Below are 27025 nucleotides of genomic sequence, written 5' to 3' on the forward strand. Positions count from 1 at the left end.
ACGTCTGATTGCAAGGAGCAGAGTGTGTGCATGGAGAAGGGGAGAGAGAGAGAGGAGATCACTTGGAGGAAAGAGGTGGTTTCAATACATCTATTTATTTATTTATTTGTGTGCCCTGGGCCCTGCCCTCCTCCCTCCTATCCTGCTATCCAGTGACCCTCGGTGCTGATTAAAGTTCCCGGGTGACCTCTGAGTGCTTTTGTTACCCTGCCTGGTAATAAAACCCCGGTTAAACGGCTGGCTTATCCAAACCCACGGCTCCTCACACAGCCAGCTCTGGAGCCAGCTCAGCTCTGAGCCTTGGGAACACGCAGCTTAGCCYTCCTTTAGCCTGGCCAGCTAAACAGAGCTGGGGCAGGGGGCTGGAGGTGCTGGTGGCTGTCTCAGTGCCACCAGGTAGCTGTCACAGGGGAAAAGGCAACCTGAAAGGGTTTCTCACCAGGCAACTCCACTGAAATCCTTGAAGGTGCTGGAACAGGCTCAGAGCAATGAACACGAGCATCACCCACCTGCAGGACTGTGCCCTGGCCCCCTGTGCTCACACGGCTCACAGCCACTGGAACAAAACCATGTGAGGAGGTGCTGATGTTCTGTGGTTTCCTGTTGGAATCCATGGTTAGGGATTGTCTTGAGAGGCTACTGTGAGTGCCACCTGCTCCCCTCACCCCAAACATGGTGCCAGTCTTGGGGCTGAGGCAGAGCTGACAGCCCCATGGCACCCCTAGCAAGAGCAAAGCCAGGGAAGGGAAGAGATGAACTCCAGTTCAGATCCACAACCAGCGAGGCAAGAGATTGGGACATTCCTCATCCACTTGGTGGAAAGATTCTGGAAAAACAAAACAGAAAACTCATTCTTGCCACTGGCAGCTGGTGAATGTGCTTGTCATCTCTGCTGAAAGCTAGGTGACAGCTGTGGAAGCTCTGTCTTGAAATCTAAAAGTTGGGAATTGTGCAGACAAACTGATAAATGAATTTCCACTCTCTCAGCTCCCTCCTCCACTGGTGTTTTATAAATGACAAGGCAAGGGAAAGGCTCCAGCCCAGGTTGGTGAAAACTCAAACCCGGGTGCTGCAGAGCCAGCCCAGCTGCCCCTACCRTGAAAATCAAACCTGTGAGACTCAGGGGTACTCCCAGGAGCCATCCAGGTGGGACTTGGCAGAAACAGGAGGAGTTGTCCCTGGCTGAATTTGGCCCACAAATCCCTCCCCAGCCCTTAGCTGAGCCTGCTACATGGTGCTACATAGTTCTCCTGATGCTTCTGTTGCTGTGAGAAGGGTTCATTCCCACCTTGAGTAACACAGAGCTTTCCATCCTTCTTCCCCCACACATGGCAAACAGAACCCATCAGCTGCTATCCTGGGGCACCTTCCTTATTACACTGGTGCACAGAAAAAAAATATATAAGTGTATGGCCTTGCCCCACCATCCACATGGGGCTGGGGCACATCTGCAAGGGCTCTCCTGCCTCAGGTTCTAAATCTTGTACGGTGTCAATGTTGCAAGATTCCTAAATAAGTTCCCGAAGCCAAGTAATTCTCACCCCCATGWAGCAGTAACAAGCCACCTTGCTCTGACTGGAGATGTGATAGCACTTYCAGGAATGATTGTGTGTGATGTGAACTCAGCCTCTGGTTCAAAATATTGTGCAGAGGAATAATAAATCTCAGGACTGAATTGCTGCCCCATTTAAGCTTTGATTAGACTCTGATGGTCTGTTCACCCTGGAGCTGCTGGTATTAATCTGCATGCTAAACCCTAATTATAAACCGCTCGTGGCACTTCCAGATGATATCAAGATGTTTGGGATTAAAAGAAACCCTGATGCTGAGTTTACAGCTTGGAACGACTGCAGACTACCTGCTCCCCACAGGTCTAATACTGCACCTCTGTGTTGGGAGGAAAAAAAAGGGGAGTTTTGGCCTAAGTGTGTAGAGGAGTCTGTGGGGGAGAGGTCTGGTTCTCACTCACACCTGTAAGGGGATGCACACAKGTGAGATGCACACACTGTTCCTGCAGGTGCTTCACTCAATTCTTATCCAGCTCTGACTGCAGCAAGTGCAGAAGGACCCAATTCCAGACAGTAAAGTGAACCAGCATGATGGAAAAAACTTCTCGGGGTAAAAGAGCTCTGGTTTGGCTCCAGAGCGCTGGGGCATCAACCAGAGCCCAGCAGTGGGGATATCACTGGGCTGGGCAGGGAACGGGACATTATGGATGCAGCCTGAGATGTTCTGAATCAATGCTTCTCATCAGCTTTCCCCTAAAGGAGCTGTGGCTGCTGTTTTGGAGTGCCAAGGGATGGAGGTCTGTGTTGGAGAACTCGCTCTCCAGAGCTGCCATGGACCTATAGAGGAGTAAACATCATTTGTGCCTTCCTGCCCTCTGAATCACCAATCTCAACTGCTTGCACCCTGTCCACATCCTCAACAGAGCAAAGCTGGAGGGCATTCAGCACATCTTCAAACAGCTGAGCACCTTCCACAGAGTAGGAATAGATCATGTGTGCACTTTGGTCAGGTTTCCTACAGGCACAAATTTGTGCAACAGTTCTGAGTTCAGCTCCACTGTCCTCCTAAAAATTTAAAAAAAAAAAACAACTTTTTTTTAGTTGCTAGGATGAAACAAACTTGGCAGATCAAAAAAGGGCTCTAAAACTTTACATGCCAACAAGTTTCACGAAAATGAAGTAGGAGAGACCCAAAGTAGTAAAGTACTGAGCAAAATGCTTCACCTGAAAGCGGTGATATTGATCAGCCAGCTGAGGACACACACCTGGGTATCACTGGTACTTCTGCCTGGTTTCTTTTATTTAAACCCAGGTGGAAGGAAAGCTGTTTAGGGCACCAAAAGAAGGGGGCAGTTTATGCTGATGCAGGCACATGGTGTGGCGGTCAGGATAGCTGAATGTGAGAGCAGAGCAGGCACTGACTTGGCTTTCTCAGTGCTCTGCACTTTCCTGCATCCCACTAATGCTGACTCCAGGGAGTGGGATCTGCCCTCAGGATGTTACAGCTGCCCTGCTGCTCTTCTGCTCTGGGTGCTTCTTGCTGGTTACGAGACCCTTGGCAGGGTGTCAGGTCCTGTTTGTGGTACCTGAAAACTCACCAAGACCATGGTGTTACAAGGYTCCATCACAGACAGATGTGAAGGTGAGAGGAATGTTTCTGAGGGCTTGGGAAATGCATGGGCAGCCCATTTATTGGAGTTGGGACTATAGGAGCTGCCAGTGGTGTGTTTCATGGGAAAATTCAAGAATCAAAAATCTACTCAAATTAGGGACTTTCTCACTGACACTGCAGGCTTGGAATTTTCCATGAGAAAAGAAAGCAGAAGCAAAATGTGCTGGTCATCTGCAGAGGTGCAGATATCTGGTTTTCCCCTTCTTGATGTGCAGCTAGGGAAAGGAGAATGGGGGAGTTTGTGGTTTCTGCTTCACTTTCCCCGAGTGTTGGACATGGTCACAGTGTAGGGGATGGGTTTTGAGGCAGGGCTCCAGCTGCTGAGTCTCACTGGTGTCCTGCAAAGTTATAACCATTTTTGGGAGCAGGGAGGGCCAAAGTGGGCACTGGGTGTAGTGTGAGGCTGGGCCTTTCAGCTTTACCTGGCAGAGTTCTGGCTSTTCCAGGACCTTTGAGCTTTTTCTTCATCTCCTCAGGTGGAAGAGGCTCAGAGGCTCCTGCCCTGCTGGGAGTGTGAGCAGAAAGCAACCATTTCCTGGACAGCTGAGAAGGGGAGAAATGGGGCTGCCAGCAGCCTCCAGCTGCACACTGAGAGGAAAGGTGGGATGGGAGGGTTTGGGGAGGGAGAGCTACTGTTCAGCTGGACACCAGAGCAGTGGTGAGGTGGGAAATAAATGTTTAACYAAGTGCCCGATGGCCTGTGGGATGCTGAAAGGGTACCTGCCTTTGCTGTYGTGGGCCATTGTGGGAAAGGAGAGCTTTAGGACACGTTCACAATGTGAATCAGACATCCTAAATTGGAGCTAACCCTGCTCCAGGTGTGGGGAGMACCCAGGACTCCGTTCATGGTGAAGCTTCAGTCCTCGAGCTGGGCCCCTTTATTGCCTTGCGGGTGAGACTCTCCCCTTGCAACAGGGATGGGGATGTGGTCACCCACAGCACCAGCATTCCTTCCCCCATTGTCTTTCAGAGGGAAATTGGGGCTGCATTCCCAAACCCAGGGCTGGGAGGAAGCGTTTCTGAAGGATTCACTCAGACATGAGGAGATCTTATCAGGGATATCAGTGCTGAAGGTGGCACAGATTTCTTGTCCTGGTTTCTGTGGCTTCAGAGGTTGCCTGGGGCTAAAAGCAGACTCTGCTCCACATCCCGAGGGGAAAGGGACATTTATGGCTGGGGCTCTGCAGCACCCACTCAGGACAGCCAGGTCAGTTGGAACACCCATTTGGAGCAGATCAGGGAGAAAGAGGGCAAACTACAGCTCGCAAGGAAAGGAGGCAGCAGCCAAATATTGGGACTGGCAGAGAAAAGGGCATTTTGTGCTCAGGTAACCACCCACCCTGCCTTGCCTAACCCTGCAGACCCTGAGAGCCAGGGCACAAAAGACACGGCCCCACACACCCACSTGAAGGCACAGCTCCTTTCCCATCCAGCATGTGGGACACATATCACAGCACATCACCCAAAAATTCTCCCTCAGATACAGGAAAAGTATTCTCTAAGACACTCACTGCTGCGTACATAGATGCACACACAGCATTTTGGGTGAATGTGCACCCACACACTTCCGTGCACATGCACAACTTTGCCCCAAAGTTTTTTGTTTGGCCTTTCCACCCAGTGCCCACCAGCTTTGTTTACACCCCATCACCACCCCAAACTGGGGACAGCGGAGCCCTGCAGCCCTGTCCTGCTCATTTGGGACTCTGAGACTGCAAAGGGTAAACTGGGACCGGGGTGGGGGGGGCTGAAAGCAAACTAATGATGAAAATGTCTCCTCCATGCCTGTGCCTTAATTAAATGCATGGAGAGGCTCGGGGAAGCACATCTGTTTTCAATCTGGAGCCCTTTGATGGCATCAAATGTTCTTTCCCCAGATCAGGGGGGATGGAAATTCTGGGCTGGCTGTGGCAGCTTGGAGCCCAGGCTGCAGSCACCGGGAAGCAGCGGCCTTTCCTGGCCCGCGGCTCCGGCCCCTCGCCGCCAGYCCCGCTGGCCTGGGGCCCKTGTGTGCCAGGGTCCGGGGCACYTCCCAGCGCCTCTACCKGTCCCTGGCCACCRGGGCCACCCGGGCCAGGACACACKGCGGSGACCTCTTTGCTTGCTRGCCTGAGGAGATCCGACTAAGTCCTTTTTTCAGTTTGTTTTTTCTTTCCTTCCCTTCTGCTCTTTTCATTTTACTCCCCCTTTTCTCTGTTTCACTCAGTTCTCTGCTGCACTTTTTCTTCCTCTTCTGCTGTTTTCCCTSTTTTCCTCTATCCCGTTCACACTTTCTCTTCCATTACTCTTGGTCACCTTTTCATCTGCATTTCTCATTTTCGCTATTTCTATCCTCAGTCTCCGGGGCGCGTCCACCCTCCCCTCCAGGTGCAGCTCCGGCTGACAAGGGGGGACAGCCCAGCACCCCGCTTTGTCCCCCACGAGTCCCCGAGGAGCGCGGCGGGGGTGGCAGCGCCGGCAGCCCCGGTGCCACGTCCCGGCGGGGCCCCGCGGGCCGCCCTCCCCCGGTGCCCGGAGCGGCGCGGAGCCGCCCCCGCCGTTTGAAGTGCGGGGCGGAGGGGAGGGGAGGGCAGCGCAGGGGCGGAGGGAGTGGAGCCGGCGGCAGCGGGGGCGGAGGGACGGGGCGCACCCGCCCCAGCGGCCCCACAGCCACCCTGCTCCTCTCGGCCGACGGCAGCTCCCCGCGCCGCCGCCCCGGCGCCCCGAGCCGGCCGCCGCCTCTCCCCTCCGGCATGTTTTAAACCCGGCCCTGCCCGCTCCCCTTCGGGCTTCCCTCGCCGCCGCCGTCGGGTCCCGTCTCGTCCCGTTCCCCCCGCTCCGCTCCGTGCGCATCCCCCCCTCGAAGGGCCGGCGGCTGGGGGGGCGCGGGGGCGGTGGGCGCCCGCGGGGGGCGAGGGCAGAAAAGCCCCGCTCGGCACCATGGCGTCCAGCTATGCCCACGCCATGGAGAGGCAGGCCCTGCTGCCCGCCCGCCTCGACGGCCCCGCCGGCCTGGACAATTTACAAGCCAAGAAGAACTTCTCCGTGAGTCACCTGCTGGACCTGGAGGAGGCGGGCGACATGGTGGCCGCCCAGGCGGAGGAGGGCGGCGGCGAGCCCGGCCGGAGCTTGTTGGAGTCCCCCGGGCTGACCAGCGGCAGCGACACCCCGCAGCAGGACAGTAAGTGCGGGGACATCCCCCTCCTTCCATCTCTSGCCGGGGCGAGGGGCCGGGGGAGCCGGTGCCGGTTCCGAGGGGGCTCCCGTGGGGAAGCGGCCGCCGGTCCGTGCTCAGCCCGGCTTCCCCCGCTCCCCGAGCCGCCCTTCCCGGCTGTGCAGGGAGCCCCGGCGGGGTCGGCACTCGTCGGCTTGCGGAAACTCTTGTTTTCCGCCAACGGGAAAGGGGCGGCTGCCCTTCTCCGCCGCGCCCGTCGGGTCCGCGACTCCTGCACCTCGGTGGAACCGGAGGAGAGTATCCCGGGGAGCCGCAGCGGGCAGGATCGGACCCGCGGGCTCAGCCCCTCGCCCGTTCCTTGCCGGGCTGGGCTGAGAACGGCGCTTGGCTGGACGGGGCGAGGCGCGGTAGGCGCTGAGCCGCCCTCCGTCCATCCAACCATCCATCCCACCATCCATCCCACCATCCATCCCATCCATCCGTCCGTCCCTCCGGCCCGTCGGAGCGGGCACCGGCCCCGGTGTTTGCGGGGCACCAGGAGGCTGCTCGGGGATCTGGATGGGGCCATTGTCCGACGCCGTGCCCGGAGCATCGCGGCTCTCAAACCGCCCGAGGGTGCGTGAGCGCTTCCAAAGTGAATCCGCAGATTCCCTCCCTGCCCAGCCCCGGCTCTCCCTGCTCCAGACCCGGCGGCCAGGGCAGGCCGGGGTAGCAGATCGGTCTCGGACCTGCCCGTCCTAAGCAGTCCGAGCTCGGGACCGCCAGCAGCCCGGCGGGCAGCGGGATGGGCGCCGGGGTGCGCGGCGTTTTCCAAGCGCCGCGTTTTGTTTTCCAAGGGCAGCGCTGTCAGAAAGGCTGAGGGGGGTGTGCAGGGTTAGTAATGCCCCTTCCTCTCCCTCTGCTTTCTGGTAAAATAATTATATCCCCAGCCACAGGGACTGGCCGGGATTTCCGTGGGGGTCCGGGCTGGCCGCGGTCGCCCCCGGCCGTGACTCCCGTGGGGTAGGCAGGGGCCGCAGCTGCGGACACGGGCTCCTTTCCGAGGGAGCTTCCCGGTGAAAGGGAAAAAAAAACAAAACAGCAAAACGAAACGAAAAGCGACCGAAAACCTCGATTGCAAATTTCGTTTGCTTTTCGATTTGTTTGTTTGTTTGTTTATTTGTTTGTTTTTCCCGGGAACCGCTTCCGACCCGCTTTTCCGCGCGGGTCCGACGTGGTTTTCTCGGTWTTCCGAAGGAAACCGAGCTGGGGAAGCGGAAAGCCTTCCCAAAAGTAGCCGCTCCTTGCWGCAGCGCCCGTGGGATCCCCGAGCTCGTCCCGGCCGGACGCGTTCCCGGCGGGGAGCATCCTCCCGGGAGCGCGGTCGGGAACGGAGCGAGCGGTGCGCGGCTGCCGGAGAGGCTYCTCTTCCCCCCGACAGCCGGACCGACCGCCGCTGGGAGATGGCTTTAAAATATTTCCCTTCCCAGGACCCGRAAAAATGCAATTGCTGCCTCTAAAGGTGTGCGTTTTAGTGGGGAAAACTGATAACGGCTCTCCCTCGATTCAGCTCCTTTGTGCCGTCGGAGAATCCACAAGGAATCAAACAACAAATTATGTAGACAGCTCTTTCTTTACTTCTGTTTCGTACCCTATTTAGTTTCTCGTATTTTATTTGGATTTACTCCTGATTTACTCCTGATGTAGCCCCTTGCCCCTGCTGAGCTCTCCGAAGTGAGTTCGGTCAGCGGGGAAAAGAGGGACTGTGTTTCACCAATACTCACCTTGCTCTTCGAGCATGAAAAGAACCCCAAAAAAACCCCAGTTCTAAGAGCTTGTTTTCTAGCCAGCACTGCTGAGCAGAGACCAAGCTACAACTTCAAATAATTTATAAATTCTCTGAACGCTGTAAAAGTTTTAATGYCGTTGCGGTGAATTAGAAAGTTTTTCAAGTATTCTAAAGTAAGCAACAACAAAAAGAAGAAAGGAGGGGAATAAATTCTCTCAGGTTTATTGGGCAGAACTGTCATCTGGGCTTTCTGGCTCTCTCGTGGATGCTTTTAGCACTCCCCGTGAGTGTCTGTGCCTCAGTTTCCCTACCTGTTGCATGTTTTCTGTGAAGTGTCATGCAATCCGTGCAGGAAAAGGACTRTGCTGGAGCTGGGAACTGCCACAGAGGTATGAGCTTTTCTCGGTGAAAAATGAGAGYTGGTTCAGTGGAAAAGCTAACACAGGGCTCAGTTATTCTCCGTGTTTCTAAGTGAGAAAAGGTAAAAGCCGTTTGGAGAAATTGTGGATTTTTCAAGAGTAGTAAAAATGTTTTTCCAGCCTGGAGGAAAATCAGCTGGTCCGCCACTCATTTCTGTCCCAAACTGAAGGGGAAAACCTAATTATTGGTGCTGTTTTTGTAAAGAAAATTTGAGAGAAGTCTGATGCAGAAATTATAAAAGGTTTTGTTTGGACATTTGCGATTAAAGGAAATATTTGAACACTTTTATCTGAAAGAGACTCAGGTTGAAATGTTTCTCTTATTAAAAAGAAAAAATAAAAACAAACCTGTCCTGGAAGTAGCTGTGAGTGTAATATTTAAAGGGAGAGCTGTCAGTGTGTTGAGGAGCTGAGTTTTCAGCGGTGCTGCGGAGCTGTCATTCTTACAAACTTCAGTTCAACCTGTAGCTCTGAACACTTCACCCTAAAAGCTGATAGAAATCAGGGCAAACCTCAGGGCAAACCTCCCTGCCTCTGCTGCTTGKCTGCGAAGGTTTTGCGATCCGGGTTCCAGTTTGTCACAAAATAACCTGTTAAGGTGCAGCCAGCTCTTGCCTTGGTAGCGGTTAGAGCTTTCACTGAGTCCTGCTAAAACTGGGATGAAAATCCAGATCCCAGCTCAGCTGAGGGGATCCCCCAAGCTTCCACGAAAAGGCAATGAGCTCTTTTTGCTTCTGTGCCCTTTGAGGGAGACAGAAACCTGTCCGTTGTCTGTGTGTTCCCAGACCTTGTGGCTCTGGGCAGAGGTAGTTCTCCAATTGTTGGGGATTTTTTCCAACGGCATTTTTGACTTCTGCTTTTTTTTTTTGGTTTTTTTTTCTTTTCTTTTGGTTGGTTTGTTTGAGACTCACTGTTGATGGCTCATAAAATGGTGTGGAGAAAGCAAAAGAAAAATTGTTATGCTGGGATTTCTTTTGTGAGGAGTGCATAAACMCCGCTTCAGTCCAGTACGTGCTCAAGTTCTGTATTTTGGGGTCATTGCTGTGCTCTAATCTCTCTTCAGTAAAAACTGATGGCAGCCGGGGGTGTTGAGGGATTATATTGGGCTGGTTCACAATTAAAGATGGGTACAGACTGCCTGAGACCCCCTTCCAAGGGAATCCCAGAAACCCTGCTGGGACAGCGGGCATGAGGTGAGTTCCTTTGCTCAGGCAGGTCAAGCAGAGCATCCTGAGCCCCTCTTCTTCAGCAGCAGGGTGAGAACACGAGGAAGGGATTTCTCAGCCTGTCACCCCAGGATCTTGCACTGCTCAGAAATAGGTGTTATTTCAAAAAGGACTGCCAAATTCAGAGAGGGCTGGGGATGGCCCCCACTGCAGCAGGGTGTGGAGGCAGAGTCGTGGACTGGAAGGATGATCTGGGGCAGAGATGTCTCCCTTGCTGCCTTAAATCCTCTGACTGCTGTTAGTGGTGGTCTGAAACAGGATCCCGAGCTGGAGGACTTTGGGTCTGCTCCCACATGGCTGTTYGTTTTGCCTTAATTGCCTGTTTTTAATCAGAACAAGTGAGATGGCTGCAGGAGTGAAAGGTGTGTGTGAATATTGAGTTGTCTGCGCTCCTGTGCCTCCCCATCCTTCACTAAAAAAATACACCTTCATAAAAAGAGCTGGAAAAGCCCTGCCACTGCCTGTAAATATGAAAAGCCGTTCCTTGAGCTGCTGAATTGCTGAGAATGAACGTGAGAAGCAGCACCTGGGACAACTTCAGGGTTTTCTTTGCAAACCTCTGCTTTATCTTGAAGTGTTAAACATCTCTTTTGTTAGTAAATCACATCATTCCCAGAAGATGCTGAGTCTGTAGATRGGGGATGTACAACCAATAGATAGAGGAGGGGGAAATGTAGGATAAATTGATTAAATTTAGGAGTTACTTTCATCCCGAATCCTGCATGGATGATGGACAGAGTCCGCAGGCAGGAGCAGGTCCTGGTGTCCACAGGTTACACCGGGTGAGCCAGGGAAACCGGCCGGTGCCTCCATCCCCRCGGGCAGCGCCGGATCCTCCTCGCAGGAAAGACTCCCCAGAATTCTCCACTTCCAGAAACTGATGTGGRGAAAGTGAGGAGCAGATCATTATTATTTTTAAGGGGCTTGTTGTTTGTTTTCTGYGTGAAAACCACAACTTCTTGTCGGAGCAATCTTTGTGTGTGTGGAATCATCTTTGAGCGTATCCTCGAGGCTTTGAGGAGTGCTCATTTGAGTAACTGATAACTGACACCAATCACTTGTTAGGAGTTTGATTAACTCCTTTCCATCCATTTCTTGGGCATATCTATTTAATTTTGGTCTCAGGCTGGCTGGTGCGTGGTTATTGCAGTGAGTATCGCTGTGTCGGATATTTTTCTTACATCCCTTACTCTTACAGTTTGAAGTRGAAAAGTGTTTTGTGTTTTTAATGCAAATTTCGACAGCTTCTGGACAAAGACAGAAGATGGAAATGTGACTCTGCCATATATCTGGAGTCTTAAAAAATAAAAAATAATAAAGGTACAAAGAAATAAACAAAATTGTGAAGGTGCTGTTATTAACAAAGAAAAAAGCCATGCGAATTTGGAGGAGGGGGCTGGCTTTGTTTGCAAGTGGTTTTCCTTTTGATGGGTGAAAAGAAACTTCTATTTGTTTGTGAATTTCAATTATTTTTGATCATAATCAGTTTTGCTTCCTGGTTCTCATGGTCTCATAATTTGCTGATGGTGTTTGTGTTTTCAATCCATCCACACAGAGCTTCCAACTTTTTAATTTGAAAAAGATTTTGCTGAAGGTTTTTACTTTCCCTCCTTCCCCCCTCCCGCTTAATGTAATGAAAACATTTCCATGAAAATTAGATTTTGAAATCTCTCATAAAACTTAAAGGTTTGGTCTAAACTGCTCGAACGCTTTTAATGAACATCAGCTTTCTGTCATCTGCACCAAGTTTCCACTGCCAGCCGGTCTATTTTCCATCTTTTTGATGATGTAGAAAGCAGTGATTGCATGGGAAAATATTATCTCAGGGTTAATTTGTGCGGGCCCTACTCACACAAGTCATTGCATGCAATTCATGGGCCACTTATGTGTATGCCAGTGGATGAGTAGTAGTGTTTGAAGGCTTGACCAGCAGCCTTGAGTCATGCAAAAAAATGCTTTTTTTTTTTTCCGGCCAGTTCAGTATTTTAGTGCGGGCATGAAACGGTTTTGCTGTCTGCAGTCAGGGGCACGATTCTTTTGCCTCCTGGCAGAAGTGCAGAATCAAAAATCTGTCAAATCTGTGATGTGAGGAAGGSTGAAAGGAAAAGAGCAGGAGCATGGAGACGGAATAAGCAGGAGAGGCTGGGAGAGTTGGGTATTTGACAAAGCAGACACRGAATTAGAGGACTGCAATTCCTTCAAGGATATATTTTATTTCCCCCCCYGGTAACCGAGTTGACTCCCATGGTTTTTGACATCACCAGAACGACTTGATGGGATTATAGGTGTTTATTCCTGGTTGCGAGTTGTTTATGATATATTTAATCGTTTTTGAAACCCATATTAAGTAGCCCTGAGGGAGTTGTGTTCCTGCTGGGCCTCTGTTGCATAATGAAGTAGATCACGAATATTTACCAAGTGTCACAGTATTCCAGGCTTGGGCCTCTGTTTCTGGGGASGATGAATCACTGCACTGCTGGTTCCCCACCCTGCTCGCCTTTCCTAAAGGAGGCTTCGATTTTGGGGTGGATTTCAGGGATTTGAAGTGAGAATCATCACAGTCTGGCTGGAGGAGCTGTTGTCCAAGGCTCTCATGTTTGAGCTGCCCTCATGCTTTACATGCAGGGTACAGAAAGGTTTCAGCTTCTGCTTGGGTGGTGGAGCAGGTTTTTGGTCTGGTTCCCCCAAGAAAAACCTGTTGTTTGGTCGCCACATGTGGGAAATATCTTCAGAAGCCACTGGCTGCTCTGGTGGGAGAGCAGACAGCTCAAAGGAGGGGTGAAGTCCCTGYGGTTTTATGGCAGTCTGGCAGGGTATGGAGAAGGATGAGGGGAGATGCAGCACAATTCCAACCTCTGACTGCCCACTGGAAATGGCTGCAGTGACTCTGTGTCACAGACTGTCAGTGGAAGCTCACACATGGATGGGTGTAGGTGCCACCAACTCTACAGTGCAGGCACATGGGGATTTGTCCCTTGTCATCCTGTCTTGTGCCAGCAGCACCTTACAGCCAGGGGTTTGARTGTCCCTCTAGCTCTGCAGTCCTTGAGCCTGCATTCTCTGGCCCAGCTCACCTTGCATAGTCAATTTGCACTATAAACCTGTGGATGGTTCTTTACCTGTGTTTCCCTTCCTGCTGGACCCAGCTGGTCTCTGTGTGCAGCTTTGGAAGGTGCTGTGAGGTGGGGATGGGCTCAGCAGAGCTGCCCTGCCTGTCTGGGGGTGAGTTTCTTTAAACAGAATTTTTTTCCAAGTGAGAATGTCTGGAAGATTCTGGTTGGGAAGGGAAGAGAAAGGAGCAGTGGTGCCGAGGCTGAGGGCCACCTCCCGCAGTGGAAAGCCTGGCATCTGCAGGGATGAGTCTGTGAAGGCCAAGAGGGAAAAGAGGCCTGATGAGGAAGCCAGGGAGCATCTATTTCAGCTTCCAGAGCGTTCTGGGCTCCTCTCTCACCTCCAGAGGCCGAGAGAAGGTTACACCGCCGTTTAAAGCGCTGTCCCAGACGAGTCTGGATCTCATACGTGCCCATATGAAGTGAACATTTGCCTTGGGGTGGCAGCCCAGGACATCCTGGTGCCTYGTGTTCCTGGAAGGGAAGGTTAGACGAGAGGAAAGGGAGCCAGCTCTGYGCTCTTAACGAGTCACTACATCCTATTGCAGCATCCAGTTCGTATTCCACCCAAATTTTTCCCCATTCTGGCTAGAGAAATTTTCCTACAGGAGAAACTCCAGCCAGTCAGCAAGACCGCTGGGCAGGGCAAACGTCCAAAGAGACGCTCAGGATCTGGCTGGGACCCTCTCCACGTCCTGATGAGCTGCTCAGGCAGCAAAACTGCTTTTGCACCGAGAACTGGAACTCATCAGGAGCCTGGGGACATTGCTTCCTGCTCCGAGCCCACCAACAGATGTACTTCTCCTGTGGCCTCCTTGACCAAAGTAAAATCAAAGTTGCCATGGACGGACAGGATGGAATCCACTGAACGAGCACTGGGAGAGCAGGGCTGAGCTGCAGCCGCGGTGCCCGTGAGGCCCTCAAGACCTGTTCAGTGCCTCTGGAAATTGTCTGCTTTTTTGGAAGTGTCACTAAGGCAATCCACATTTGTTTAAAAAAAAAAAAAAAATTGAAAATGATGCTTGCAGCTTTCAAAGGGCTGTCACTTCTCCCCGTGTCAGGGCTCCATGGGGCTGGATTGGACTTAAAAGGGAAAAGTGCCTGAGCCGTAGCGCTGCAAACAGAGTGTTAATGCTCTGAGCCTGCTGCTGCCCTTGCTGTGGCTCTGCAGGCAGCTCTGTCTGTCCCCACAAAGCCTGGGCTGGTTTCCCATAAAGCTGCTCAGCACTCAGGACCTTCTGGCCTGAAACGCGGGTAGCTCCGGTGCTGATCATCCTGCCACATCCTGCACAGCCTCGCCTTTACCCTGGCAGGGAGGCTCAGGGCAGAGCTTTGTGCATCCAGCACAGCTTAGGGGATGGTTCCTGTGCTGGCAGTGCTTGGGGAAGCTGGAGAGCCACCTGTGTCCCTGCCCTGAGTTCCTGTGAGGATCTGGGAAGGCTGTCTCTAGGCACGGGCTGGTAACGCTGCCTGTCTGCTATTGAGGGCTTGAGCTTCTCAGAGCAAATGGATTGGTGATTTTGCACTGAGTGAGAGGAAAAAAGCTTTCAAGACCAGCCCAGAGCCAAGCTCTGCATCYTTCTGCCTTTACTCTGCGTGCTGATGGGGCTCTGTGTCTGTCCTTGGGTCAGGGGCGGGGAGCTGAGGTGCTGGTGGAAGCACAATGTGGATTTTATGCAGCCCATGGAATAGGGCAGGTTTGTAGGGTAAAGCATGTGCTGGTGCTGGGAGCAGCCTACCCAAAATCTAGATTGGAACAATTGGGCTTCTTTTCCTCCAAACATCACACCAGATGACCATGTCTGTCTTTTGTTGCTCAAATACGCCTTTGTGTGTTGGCCACACAGCCTTGAGGACTGTTTTTCTGTGTGCCCACTGCCATCACTTGACCACGATCACCTTGCCATGCCTCGGTTTTCCTAGCAATATAACGGGGTACAACCCTGGGCCCTAATTAGGGGCTTTGGAATTTTCTGGATGTGTGTGTTTCATAAGAGCTTGGCTTCGACAGCGATTTGGGAAGATTCTCCTCCTTCTGCCACATCCTCAGCAAATTGCTGTTTCACCTGCTTGTCTGTGGAGTTAACACTGAGAATGTCCCCTTCCATGAGCTGGAGCAACTCTGGCAAGGTTTGTTCCTGCAGGGAGCCCAGGGATTGCTCAGGTGCTCCTGAGTGCACCCCATGCCCTCAGAGTGAGAGCTTTCTGCTCTGTGAACCCATCCATGGGGTGGAAGAGTTTTCAGGGACAGATTTTTGCCTGTGGACTTGAATCTCCCGAACATCTTGAGATGCCTGTGCTCTCCACAAACCCAAAAGATGCAAGGAGCAGCACGTGCCGATCAGCTGGAAGGTCCCCAGAGCATTTGGCGGCGGGCAGTGACATTCCCAGCGGCTGCTTGGGATGGTCACACTCTTTTTCTTGGCTGCAGCCTGAGTCTTGAGTGTTTGGCCAAAAAAGATCGTTACTGAGAGTTTGTTTCATTTGGAAAACTTGTGATACGTGTCATGGAAACTAGGAGGACTGCTCAGGAATAAGTGCTCGCAGYACTATGCTTGTTTGTGATTTGTTTTTCATTGTTTCTCCTTTAAAAAATTCTTTTGGAAATCAACTAATCAGTAAAAAGAAACAATCACCTGTGATTTAGGAGAGGGATCTCTCACTGTAAATAATAAATTAGTGTCAGGAGACCAGGCAGACAGAATGGTTGATGAATATCCTGCAGGCTGAAAGTTGTTTATCAAGCCTGTTTGAAGACTTATGACTAACAAGCTCATTTACAGGGCTTGGAGCCTGTTCATGAACCACTCTCCAGCTGGGAGGATGTGGGAATCATCAGAAAATGTATTCACAAGTTACTCGATCATTTWAAAAAAACCCGATCAAACAAACAAAGACTGGTTTTTGGAAGGGAACTGTAAATTCCTCTTCCCCCCCACTGGGTTTTCTGAGGCATTCCCGTTAGGAAAGGGGAAGAATGCAGAACCCCACGTYGCTCACTAATGACCCATTTTGGTGCAAACCCTCCTGCTCAATGTCCTGCCACCAGCCAAGCCCTCCAGCAGCGGGAGATTTGATCCCAGGGGAGCCCCGAGCTGGGATGGATCCGTCTGGGCTCCACCGGCCATTCCCAGCGGAGGAGTTCGGCTTGCTGGGGGAAGAGGCTGCCCTTGCTCCTCTGCTGAGATCGCAGAGGTTTCCCCACATCACAGCACCGAGTGTTTCTGTAAAGAGTGCCTCTGTAAGGGGGGGATCTGCTGGTGTCATCAGGGGGGATGAACTGGGAGCAAAGATCCTCCTTGGAGCTGTGGCTCCACGCCTTCTGCAGATCTGCTTCTCCAGCTTTGCACCAGCTCGATGGAAAACACCGCATCTTTATGAGGAAAGGCAGATGTTTTTCTGCCTTTAGGACCCCCAGCATGTCYTACAGTTTTGGGGGGCGTCCCCTCACTGTGCTCAGCCATTTGGGCAGGCTGTGTGTCAAGGGGGGTGCAAACTGAGTCAAAGAAGGTCCAAAGAAAAAAAGGCATAATGCGAGTTCAATCTCCAGTTTAGAAGGAAAGAAGAGGTGCTCATAGGTGCTTTAGCTCAAGTATAAACTTGATTTTCAAGCCCACCTACTGCTGTTGCAGGGGTGAGTGAGGCAGTAGGGAAATCCTCCCAGGTCTAGAGAGGATGAGGAAACCTTGGAATAGTTGGTGCAAGAATTTGTGGAAATGTCAAACACGGATCTGATGGAGACAAACGCGTGAAGGAAAAAACAGCATAGAGCTCATCCTACCTTGGGAAAAGAATCCTCCTAGGTTTCTTTAGTGGGACTTTAGTGGGAGCTTGTTTAATCCTGAGTTTCATCTGTGTTTCAGCACAATGGTGCTGCCTCCAGTTTCCCCCACATTCCAGGCATGTTGCTGTTTTGGGATGTCTGTGGGACAAGAGGGACCCGTCCAGCTGAGGGAAAGCGTGTGGATGGGGAAGGGTCATAGCTGGAATGATGGACAAGAAAAACTGGGATGTGATTAGCAGGGAAACCACCCCAGAAAGCTGCCCATCGTCAGTCTGGGCAGGGTCACGTTTGCCTTCATGCATTTTGTGTGTTCCTCTGACCAGAGAGAGTCGACGTCTGGAGGGGGTTACAGCCAGCAAGGGAAGGGGGTGCCTTGCTCTGGGAGGGTCAAAATGGAGCTGGTGCTGAATCCTGGCTTTCTTGCTGGTTCCCCATTCTCCCTTTCACTCTTGCTGCTCTCCAGGAATCCCCAGAAGGACTTTGCTCCCTGCCCGGCTTCCCTGATCTCCACTCTGAGTGGGAGCACTTTATTTTGGGTGACACATCCCCATCCCTTTCAGACCATGCAGTGGCAAGAGTTGTTCCAGACACTCATGATGATGGATTTGAATCCACGCTTCTGTGGCTCTCTAGGTAGAAGTCTTTCTCCCCCCTGCCTTTAATCCATCAGAGGAAGGTGGAGTGAGAGCCAGTGGCTGGGAGCAAAAGCCAGACATGCATTSAAAAGAGGTAGGAAAGGCATTTTTTAACTGTGAGATGCTGTGTAATCACTAGAAACAGCTCCARAGGAGAGCGTTGGCTGCCCCATCCAGGAACGTCTGGAAGCCCTTTTGGAAGAGCTGCTTTAGTCAGGCCTGAATTATTGGTCTCACTGGTGGGGTAAGTGGGTGAAAAGCTATGGCTGAGTCTCACACAGAAACTGAGGAGCTCGACTCTGGCAGTGGGACGGAGGATGTGCCGYGGCGTTCCTGCGCAATCCGGAGTCGGGGATATTCCTGCCAGGAAATCGGAACGCAGGAGCAGATGGAGAGCACAGACCCACTTGTACGAGTCTGTTCATGGGTTTGCACCAAAACACGGTCAGAAACACAAAGGGAAAGCAACGTCTTCATCCCTAATCATAACTCAGGCCCTTATGTGAAGCAGCTGCCAYGCATTTATGGGACAATCCCCTCTTCAAAATTAGGAATAGCAGAGATAGGAAAGCCTCTGCAGAGCTGTGAAAGGCAAACATCAGCCATGGGAACAGCCCAACCTTCTCTTGTATTTAGGACCTCTTCTGAGTTTACTGCAGCTCTGAAGACAGCAGGCTGTTGCATGTGATTCCTGGTATTTCTGGCCAGGTTGRGACTCYGTGTGAGCGGTGTCTGCTGTAACTRCAGCCCTGCCARCTTMGGGTAGAATGAGGAAAACAGGGAGAGCTGTGAATCTAATCAGTGGCGGGAAGAGGGATAAACATGCTGAGCATCCTGGTGGGACAGAGCAGCTCTGAACTGGCMGGGTGAKCTCGCTSGGGAGGGCAGAGGWGGCTGTGCAGGGCTGGCACCAAGGRAGGGAGCAGAAGGGTTTAAAGGGTTGGGATGATCATGAAATGAAGCCCTCTGTTCCACCCCTGAGCCCGTGGCAGCGGGAGCCTCTCTCCACCTCAGAGCGTGGTCATTTTCCAGCCCCGATGCTCAGTGTTTGCGGACATGTGGTCACGGATGTGCTGCTGGCCAAGSACTGTGGAGTCGTGGAGGTTTCCAAATGTGCTCTGTTCCTAGAAGGGACACTGACTAAAAAAAATGTGCCGAGAAACAGTTTGGCAGGCAGTTTGGTTTGGAGGAATTATGCTTTGCTTCAGTGTGATTAATAACGGGGATGTGGGGAAAAGATCAAAATAATCAAACGCCTTTGAAAACTTCGCTATGTTCAAAGCTCAGTCTGGGTGTGAAAAGTCAGAATGGCTCTGAATTTGTCCCAGACCAACTCCAGGCAGGATTCAAGCTTTTGAATCAATCCTGGTGCCTCCATGAGCCCCTTAAATCTCCCCCAGTCAGAGCCATGGCTGTGTCTCCCCGGTGTTCGGTGTCACTGAGCAGTGCTCAGGTACACCCTGTTATTCTTCACAGCTGAGACAGGGGTGACAGAATCCTGTCTGTGCTGCAGAGAACATCCCTGGAGAGCACCTTCATCTTTGCCCAGGTCCTTCTAAAAACATGGAATGCATGCACTGCAATCAGGAGGTCCCACAAGGCAGGAATGGGAACAGGATCATCCTAAACTGACCGTGACGTGGCTGGACTTTGCTGCAGGATGTGCGCTGGCTGTTAATCCTGTTTTATGACACTTTAACAAAAAAAAAGTTCCTGCACGCCTGCTGTGCAAGAGAGAGGCAGATACCTCGTGGGGAAGTGCCCACCCTGACCCAAGCCAGTGCTGCTGTTTGTTTTGAGAGTTGAGATGATGCTCTGCCCGCTGGAGTCAGGGATGTTGTTATTGTCTAACAGCCATTATCCTACCTGAACATGCAGCCAGGCACCTCTCCAGTGAATTGCTTCCACACCAAGAAAYGCAGCTCCTGTTCAAAGGCAGCAGGCACGGAACTTCTGTCGGTTCTGGCTGGACACGGGGAAACCTCCAAATTAATAACAATTATGGAGAAAGCAGATGCTTTGGGTTAGTACTTTGTTTCTGTTTGTCATTTAAAGGCAGCATCTATGTTGCAGGGGGGAAAAGAAGAGACTTTATAAGCCTTAAAAAGGAACAAAATCACTTAGATTGATGTCTTTTTTTTTTTTTTTTCCTTCTTGTGGGGTAGAACTTTTCGAAGCCCTAGAAGGGGTCACCTCCGAAGAGGCTTTTAAAATAGAGAGCCAAAAGCCATCGCTTGATGCCAGTGTCCCGTGCCCGGTCTGTCGGGGGAGATGGAGCTGCGGGAAGATTTGGGGAAATGCAGAGGGGCTTTTCTGTYATTCTGGTGCCATCTACTGGTCCGAGCCACAGGAAAATCTGAGAGCAGATCACGGATGGAGGATGTGGAGTGGCCGCTGTCCCCCAGGGGTGCGGGCTCCGTGCCCTCCCTGCAGGTGTCGTGTAAAAGCTTGAGCTCTCCCAGCTGCTGGCATTAATAATCCTCTTTCCTTTTCCTTTTCCCGAGCCACCAGGTTTATAAAAAAAAAAAAAAAGAAAAAAAAAAAAAAAAAAAAAAAAAAAAAAAAAAAAAAAAAAAAAAAAAAAAAAAAAAAAAAAAAAAAAAAAACATGTAGGAGCCTAATGATCTTTACAATTTCTGTTCAGATGGTCCAAATGTGAATGAAATTGGCCAATTCCTCAAAGCCTGCCAGGAGATCAGAGGCAAAGAGCATGTTGCGTTTGGAAGCATTTCCTCTGGAAGCCAGCTGGGAAAGCTGGGCTGCCCTTCTGGAAGGCAGCTCTGAGGGATTTGGTGCCCTGAGCAGCCCGTTTGGGGACAGACACAGCCTGCCTTGAGCTCAGCCAGCACAGGGAGCGAGGAGGACGGGGAGCAGGCAGAGAGGGACAGATCTTTGATGGGGTTTTCCAACAGCTTTTCCCTCTTTGTTTTTTTTTTGTTTTTGTTTTTTTTGTTTTACAGTTTAAAGGTGAGACCTACAGCAGGAGACCTAATGGCTCAGGAGCAGCATCCCTGCTCTAGGGAACGGGAGGCATTTCCCCTCCTGTAACTGGTTTTTTTTCTGTTTTTCCCTAGGTGTTTTTTCTGTTTTTTTCTGGTTTTCCCCCCCTTTGGTTACTGTCAGGGGTAACTTTTAAAATGTTTGGGTTCTAAGCCTTTGATATTTCCCTGACTTATTTCCTCTAATCATTCTCTTAATGATTCTTCTGTGTGAAAAGTGGGGAGTGGGTGAAAGTGAGAAAGGCTGGTCCTYAGACAGCGGGCACTGCCAGCTTGGAGAGGGTAGCCCAGAGCTGCCGGGGCAGTTGCAGGGATTTGGTGTTGTTTTGGGACAGCCTGGCCCATTTCCGTGCTGGTGGGGCTCTGGGGCAGATCAGGGTGGATGTGGGCACCCTTCCCTTTGTTCAGTGCAGCTGCAGCTCCCTAAGGTAGGCAAGGATGAGACCCAGCTTTGGCCACAGGCTGGCAGGCAGCCAGGAAAGGTATAATCCATGCCCAGGATTGAGAGTTTTCGCAGTTTATCACCTCTGTGCACAGGTAATAAATTCTATAAAATTGCTAGAATGACTGTGAAACAAATGCTTGAGCAACAGAAGAGTTTTGTGGCGAGAAACCTTCATGTTTTATCCCAGCCTGGCCTTAGTAAGTGAGAGGACTTGGAAGTTAGCTGTGCATAAATGATAATCTTTGGGAGTACTTCTTCTCCCCTGAGCAGAGTCCTGTTAGCCAGAACCAAATGTAGTATTTGCTTTASTAACTCATCCATCCTTCATCAGGGATGAGTTCTCCAGCTTAAAAGGAGATTTTCATCTCCAGCTCCTGTAATGCTTCTAACGCTGGGAACCAATTCGGCCAAGATGTCACTCGGGTTTACTTCATGTGGAGAGCCGTGATTTTCTTCCTGTTGGTTTTGACTCAGGGCAGTGTCTCTGTTCGTCATGGGGCAGTTCAAGGATGTGCTGAGYAGCAACAGCAGAGTGTGAGCTGGGAGTGGTGCATGGAATGAGCCCGTGGCAGCAGATGACAGYGGTTTGATGCTCCTTCCCGTCAGASRYTGGGAAATGAAACACCATTCCGGGACACTCGCTTGACGCTGTTGGCTTGGTCTCCCTGTGAGTCTCTGTGCGAGGAGAGTAAATTTCAAAGGTCTTTTTTTTCCCTGGAGGACTCCAGGGTCTGCCTTCCAGGCCCTGCCCTTTAGAAATTGCCGTCTTTGTTGAAATTTTCCTTTGGGTTGCCTCAAGCTGATATTTCAGCCTCTGGTTGGGTACCTGACTGCAGGTGGCTTGGGCAACAGAGGGCTCTGCACGTGGGTTTAGCTGTTCCATTCAGCTTTTAAAATAGAACAGCTGGCTAATGACAGGCCATCCCTAGATGCCRGCTTTTGCCTGGCTCACTGAGAGTGCCTGGAGCCTTTATGAGAACTCTGTCACTGCCTGAGTGTGCCACGCCAGCCCAGCAAGACCAAAGCCCAGTCTCAGCATTGCTGTGACTCCTTGAAGGACCGTGGCTCTTAATTATCTTTTTTATTTTTTTATTTTAGGCTTCAGGTTCTGGGGTGGTGTTAAAACATGGCATAAAAAAGAAAYCGCATCTCTGTCAGTGTGTGTAAGGCAGAAGGATGAGACTCAGCCAGCCTTAAGGTTAAAAAGTGCGTGAGCAGTGCTGAGTGGCACAGCCATGGCCAAGCTGTCCCCTCTCCCCAGCCCAGTAAAGACTCASAGACACAATTTCAAGCCAGGTGACAATTCCTGGGCTTGCAGGAGCAGCCTCATGCAATCTGGGTTTTACACATGCAGCTGTCTGCTAAAGGTCTCCTTTCCCCCTTTCTTCTCTGTTGGTGCTGCACAARTCCTGKGRATGGCTAAATGTCCTTCCAGGACARGGTAAACAAAGGGTCTSTGCTCAATAAWCCCCTGTCTGTGTGGGTCTGCTGTGGCTGCACACCCCTAACTCGGGCTGGGGAAGGAAACAGCAAAGCCCTTGCCAAGCAAAGGGACGGGAGCGTTTTACAGCTCAGCGAGCAGGCTCCAGCTTTGTGGCAGGAAAATGTAGCTCAGGCTGACCTCTCTGAAGCCTGCTTTGAGAGCCAAGGTGGAGATTGTTTCTGGACTGAGAATCCCTGTCGCTTTTTCCAGGTTAACTAAAGATAGCCCTGGCGCGGCGCAGGCGGCTGAGTGAGAACCTTTCCCTTCCCCGAGCGTGCACTCCGTGTGGACACGGCGTTCATCCCGAGCAAACACCAGCAAGGATTCCCAACTCTGAGAGCTTTCCACTCAGAGCCAGGGTGGAAAAAAGCTGGAGGGCTTGGGGAGWTTGGTGACAGAGCTCTTTGCTCCTCCCGGAGAGCTGGGAATAACCCAGGGACAGGGAGGCTGCCTTTTGTCCTGGTGTGCGGCTGAGCTGTGCAGGATCAGGAGGTGCTGGAGCTCCCAAACTCAGCTGATCATCCAGCCTGGAGAAATGGGATGCTTCCCTAGTGTTCTTCCTTAGCTCTAATGAGCTGTGGGGCTCACGAGCTCGGGGTGTTTTTGCATCCTGGTTAGAGCTTAGCAGCCCTYGGCTTAGCAAGGCTCTCGCAGAAACCAGCTCGCTGCATCCCGAGCCTTGTGGTGGCTGAACTTGGCATCGAGCTGAAGAGCTGGGAGAGGGATCTCACCAGTCCTAAAGCCTCCTGAGAAGGGGCAGGAAGCCCCAAATTCCCAATCCCCCCCGCTGCACCGGCAGCTCGTGCCGAGCATTGTAGCCGAGCGTGTTTGCAGCGTTTTATGGGGCATAATCTGTTGTCATCAGAGCCCCTGGCGAATTCCGTACTCTCTGCAGCTGACGCTAAATAGGTCTTTTGAAGGTTGTAATTTCTCGTTTAACCGATGCCAGTTGYGAATACTTTGTGTTGAGGAATAACCCCTTGGTGCCAAATAAAATACAGTGGAAGTCTGTGGCGTGTTTTTCAGCGTATTGTTAGTTACAGCCCTCCTGACAGAGCACATTCTATGCCGAAGATAAATGCTTGGGAGYCTCTTGCCAATTTATGTCCGAAAGGGCTTTTCTTGGATGTCCTCTTCTCTGTGGAAAATGCTTTTCTGTTTTTCCAGAAAACACTTAAYGAGCTGTGCTTAAAAGAAAAAGAGGGCCTATTTCAGGAGCAGCCCGTTGGSCTTGAGCTCTCTCCCAGCTGGTTTGGGCTTCTTTGGGTGCTCTGATCTTTGTTACCRCGTGTTGCTGTGGTTTTTGTGGCAATTTGAGCATTGCAGGACCTGCATGGGGATGCTTCAGTCCTGGTGCCTGGGATGGAAGGATGTTGAAGCTGTAGCAGAAAATCCAAGCTCTGTCCAGGCTGCAGGTACAGTTGTTGGCACAAGAGCTGCATGAGGAAGAGGGAGAGGGAGGAAGCCACCTGTGACAGGGAAGCACCACAGAGCTTGGTGGAGATTTCCTGAGTGAAGTGGAAGGCTCTCGAGGTTTCTGTGAGCAGCCAGAGCAGCTGAGCTTTCTTTCCTGGGGATGAAGTGATTTCAGAAGTGCCCTTGAGGGATGCTGGTGGTGAAGCAGAGACAAAGCTCATCCCGTGGATGCTTCTGTGTAAAAACCAACCCAGACATCCCTGGATTGTGGGTCAGTAGGTCAGCGAGGCTGGGGGAGTGGCTGGGCAGTGGGACTGCAGGGCTCACAAATTCACCAGCTGTCATTTGCGTGTACAACTGAAATTAAATAGCTGCTATGTACCTTTACACCACACAAAGTGCTTTTGTTACCTRCTGGTATTTGATCTTCTGTGCTGTGAAAGTCAGCAGTGTGAATGACATGATAATAATCCCTCCCATTTGTGGTATATTTGGAAATGATTACTTTTTGTCTGCACCCCTCTAAGCATGGGAGTGCTGGGTGAGCAAAGAGAGTGGCCCAGCATGTCCTGGGAGAGAGGATTTTCTGGGCAGGTGGGTGAGGCAAAGCAGGGAAGGAAGCAGAGGCTCAGAGGAGCAGCGTGTCCTGCCCACAGTCCTTGGGCAAGCTGGAGCCAGGGAGTGTGCAGGCTGCCAAATCCAACCCTGCTCCTCTGTCTGGTGTCCCCACTTTTGACTTTTTGCTGGTTCTGTTGCCATCTCCTAAAGCTTTTCCCCAAATGCAGCCTCACTGAGAGCTGCACAGTGGGCTCCAAGGGGTGTGAGCCTGGCAGAGCTGAAGAAGCCGTGTCGAAAATCCACCTCTTCTCCAGGGCCACGTGGAGTTTTCCCGTGCAGTTTGACCCACAGCAGCCCTGACACACGTTCCTCTAGCTTGCTTTGAGGACCTGTGGTGATAGAGAAATCTGTGCACACACCAATCACCCCTGCAATCTTGAATCTGGTGGAAGGTAATTTGCTCGTTTCAGGAGGGCTTTGATGTGGATGGGTTTAAATCTGTGCTTCCACGCTGTGTTGAACGTGGCCCTGGGGCTAGGCGTGCTCTCTCTAAATACTCTCAAACATTGTTTTTCTAGTGGAAAACATCACCTAACTCCCACAGGTTTTGCTGAGTAGTATTTTTATTATTTGGAGAACATWTTTTTCCTGCATTTCCATTGCAATTTATATTCACATATCAGTGTTTCTTGGCTTTAAAATACGTTGTACTCAACTTACTTTATTTTTTTTTAATTGTTAGCAAAAAATATTTAATGGAGTAATGAAAGAATAAATGTTTTGCCAAAGGGTTGATTTAAAGAAAACAAACATGTTTTTCTTTGTGTGGGGAGGSGAAATGTGTTTTAAAAATTCTCATTAAGCATAATTGGCATTTCTGGACATGAGTGACACTAGGAAGTTTGAACAAATGCCCATGCTAAGAGGCTGAGGGACAGGAATTTGCTGTCTTTGACAGGCTGGATATGAGAAGGATGCAGCACTGCAGATTTGGCAGCACAGCCTTGCCAATGTGTCTAGACAGCCCATCTCTATGGGGGAGAGAAAAGCTTATTTCTTGGAGCTGCTCCAATGAGACCAGACCACTTATGGACTCCTTTTTCCATGGAGATTTTCCATCCAGGCTTGGGGCTTGTGCAGAGCTTGCTCAGCCCTCGTTGCCTGGTGGCTGAGGATCCACATGAACTGATTTGGGCAAGCCATTGACTCTTTTGCTGGGTGTGAGACTCTCCTGTGTGAGGTGAGGATGTGGCTGCTCTGGCAGTGGATGTGATTGATTACCTAGAGCCTCTAAAAAGGCATAAATTCGGTTAAATTGTGCTGGAACAGCAGCATTTGTCTTCTAACCCTGCACCAGACCAAAAGCAGTGTTTTGTGGATGAAATATCCCACTTTTCTCTACAGGTCCCCTAAATTGTCTGATCCTCCAGGTTAGAGTATCTGACATTTCAGACCGGRTAAGGGCAGGAATAAACAGACATCCTATTATATATTCATCACCTGGAGGCAAAAATTATGACTCCACATTAAGGATTGTCCTTTCCAGCATATCCCTTGTGTGCCTCAATGCACAGGAACTCTCATAATCATTATTTTCCCTCCTCTGCTGGGAGTTGTGCTTTTCAAACTGCGGTGAACTCTGGAAAGACAGGGCTTTCCATTCTTCAGCTTTTTTGATTTCAGATTTCTGGATGATTGTTCGGCTCTGGCAAGGAACCATTCAAAATACATTCCAAAATATTCATCATTCCAGCAGGCTAAGAAACATAAGATGTAGCAATTTATTAGCTAATGTGAAATGCATTCGCCGTCCAGAAGAGGCAAAGGATGGAGGTGGGTCTGAGCCTGGTTTCCCTTTGCATCCTGCAGAGCTGGGGTGCTGGAGCCTGTGGTCTGTCCCATCTGCTTTCCTGTTTTGCTGGATGTCCAGCAGGAATCTCCCACACACCTGCAGATTTCTTGTCTCATCTCCCTGTACCCCTGGAGGAAGGAAKTTTTTTCCAAAATGGCCCTGCGTGCTCTGATCCCTTTGTCTCTGCAGCAATGCAGGATGTCAAAATCCTTTATCCCTGCCCCTGGTTKGGATGCTTAGCCCTTGGAGAAGGCAGGTGTGCTGGATGCTGAGAGCCAGGCTCAAATTATGTTATTTCTGGACCTTGGATGCCATCGTTTTTCCAGTTGCCATCAAGAGGGACCCATAAAATCCATTAGCGGTAAAAAAAAATTAATTCCTAAGGCTCCAGTCCAGTTTGCTCGGGAAGGGGTGGTGGTGGTCCAATTTCCTTGAAGCACATTTGTTCCTGGATGCTAATGAAAGGGGAGCAGAGCCCTTGGAGAGCTCATTCCCATGTTCTCGCCGCCGTTCACGCCTCGCCTGCTCCCTGTGCTCCTGGCACGGCCGCTCCGTGCCACGCCGCTCACATTCCCAGATATTCCAGGAACACGCAGATGAAATATCCATCGGGAGCGCTGCTCCTGCCTGCCAGAGGGGCCAGCTGGCCCCTTCATCCTCCTGGTCACTGTCAGTCTGTTCATGCAGGTCCCACCTACCAAAAAAAACCATCCAAGCGGATTTCAGATCCAGCCGGGCTCCGTGGGGACCTGGACGAGCAGAGACACTCACAGAGCTTGAGTCAGTCTTTCCTCTCCGGGCAGGGGATCACTGGGGAACATTTGCAGACTCTCGTGGCTGCCACAGTGTTTGGAAATGAGCCAGCTGAAATGCCAAGTGGTTCATCTGCACTGGATATATGGACTGAAAAAAAATTCCCCCTCCAAAGCAGCTTTTCTGTCTTGACAAAACCCTTTTTTTTTTCTCTTTCCCCAACCCCTCTTTTTTTTTTTTTTT

The 27025-nt window shown here is 51.1% G+C and overlaps 1 protein-coding gene across 1 annotated transcript in view; it reads left to right on the forward strand.

Annotated features, from left to right (window-relative positions):
* Nucleotides 1–5811: 5811 nt before the first annotated feature.
* Nucleotides 5812–27025, forward strand: part of PRRX1 (paired related homeobox 1) — a 34803-nt gene continuing 13589 nt past the window's right edge. The window contains exon 1 of the mRNA XM_057372815.1: nt 5812–6340. Within this exon, the coding sequence (XP_057228798.1) occupies nt 6100–6340 (241 nt within the window). The 5' untranslated portion in view covers nt 5812–6099. The remainder of the gene's footprint in view (nt 6341–27025) is intronic.

The sequence above is a fragment of the Malurus melanocephalus genome, unplaced genomic scaffold, assembly GCF_030028575.1.
Source record: "Malurus melanocephalus ecotype Western Australia unplaced genomic scaffold, MMel_1.1 scaffold_178, whole genome shotgun sequence".
NCBI lineage: Eukaryota > Metazoa > Chordata > Aves > Passeriformes > Maluridae > Malurus > Malurus melanocephalus.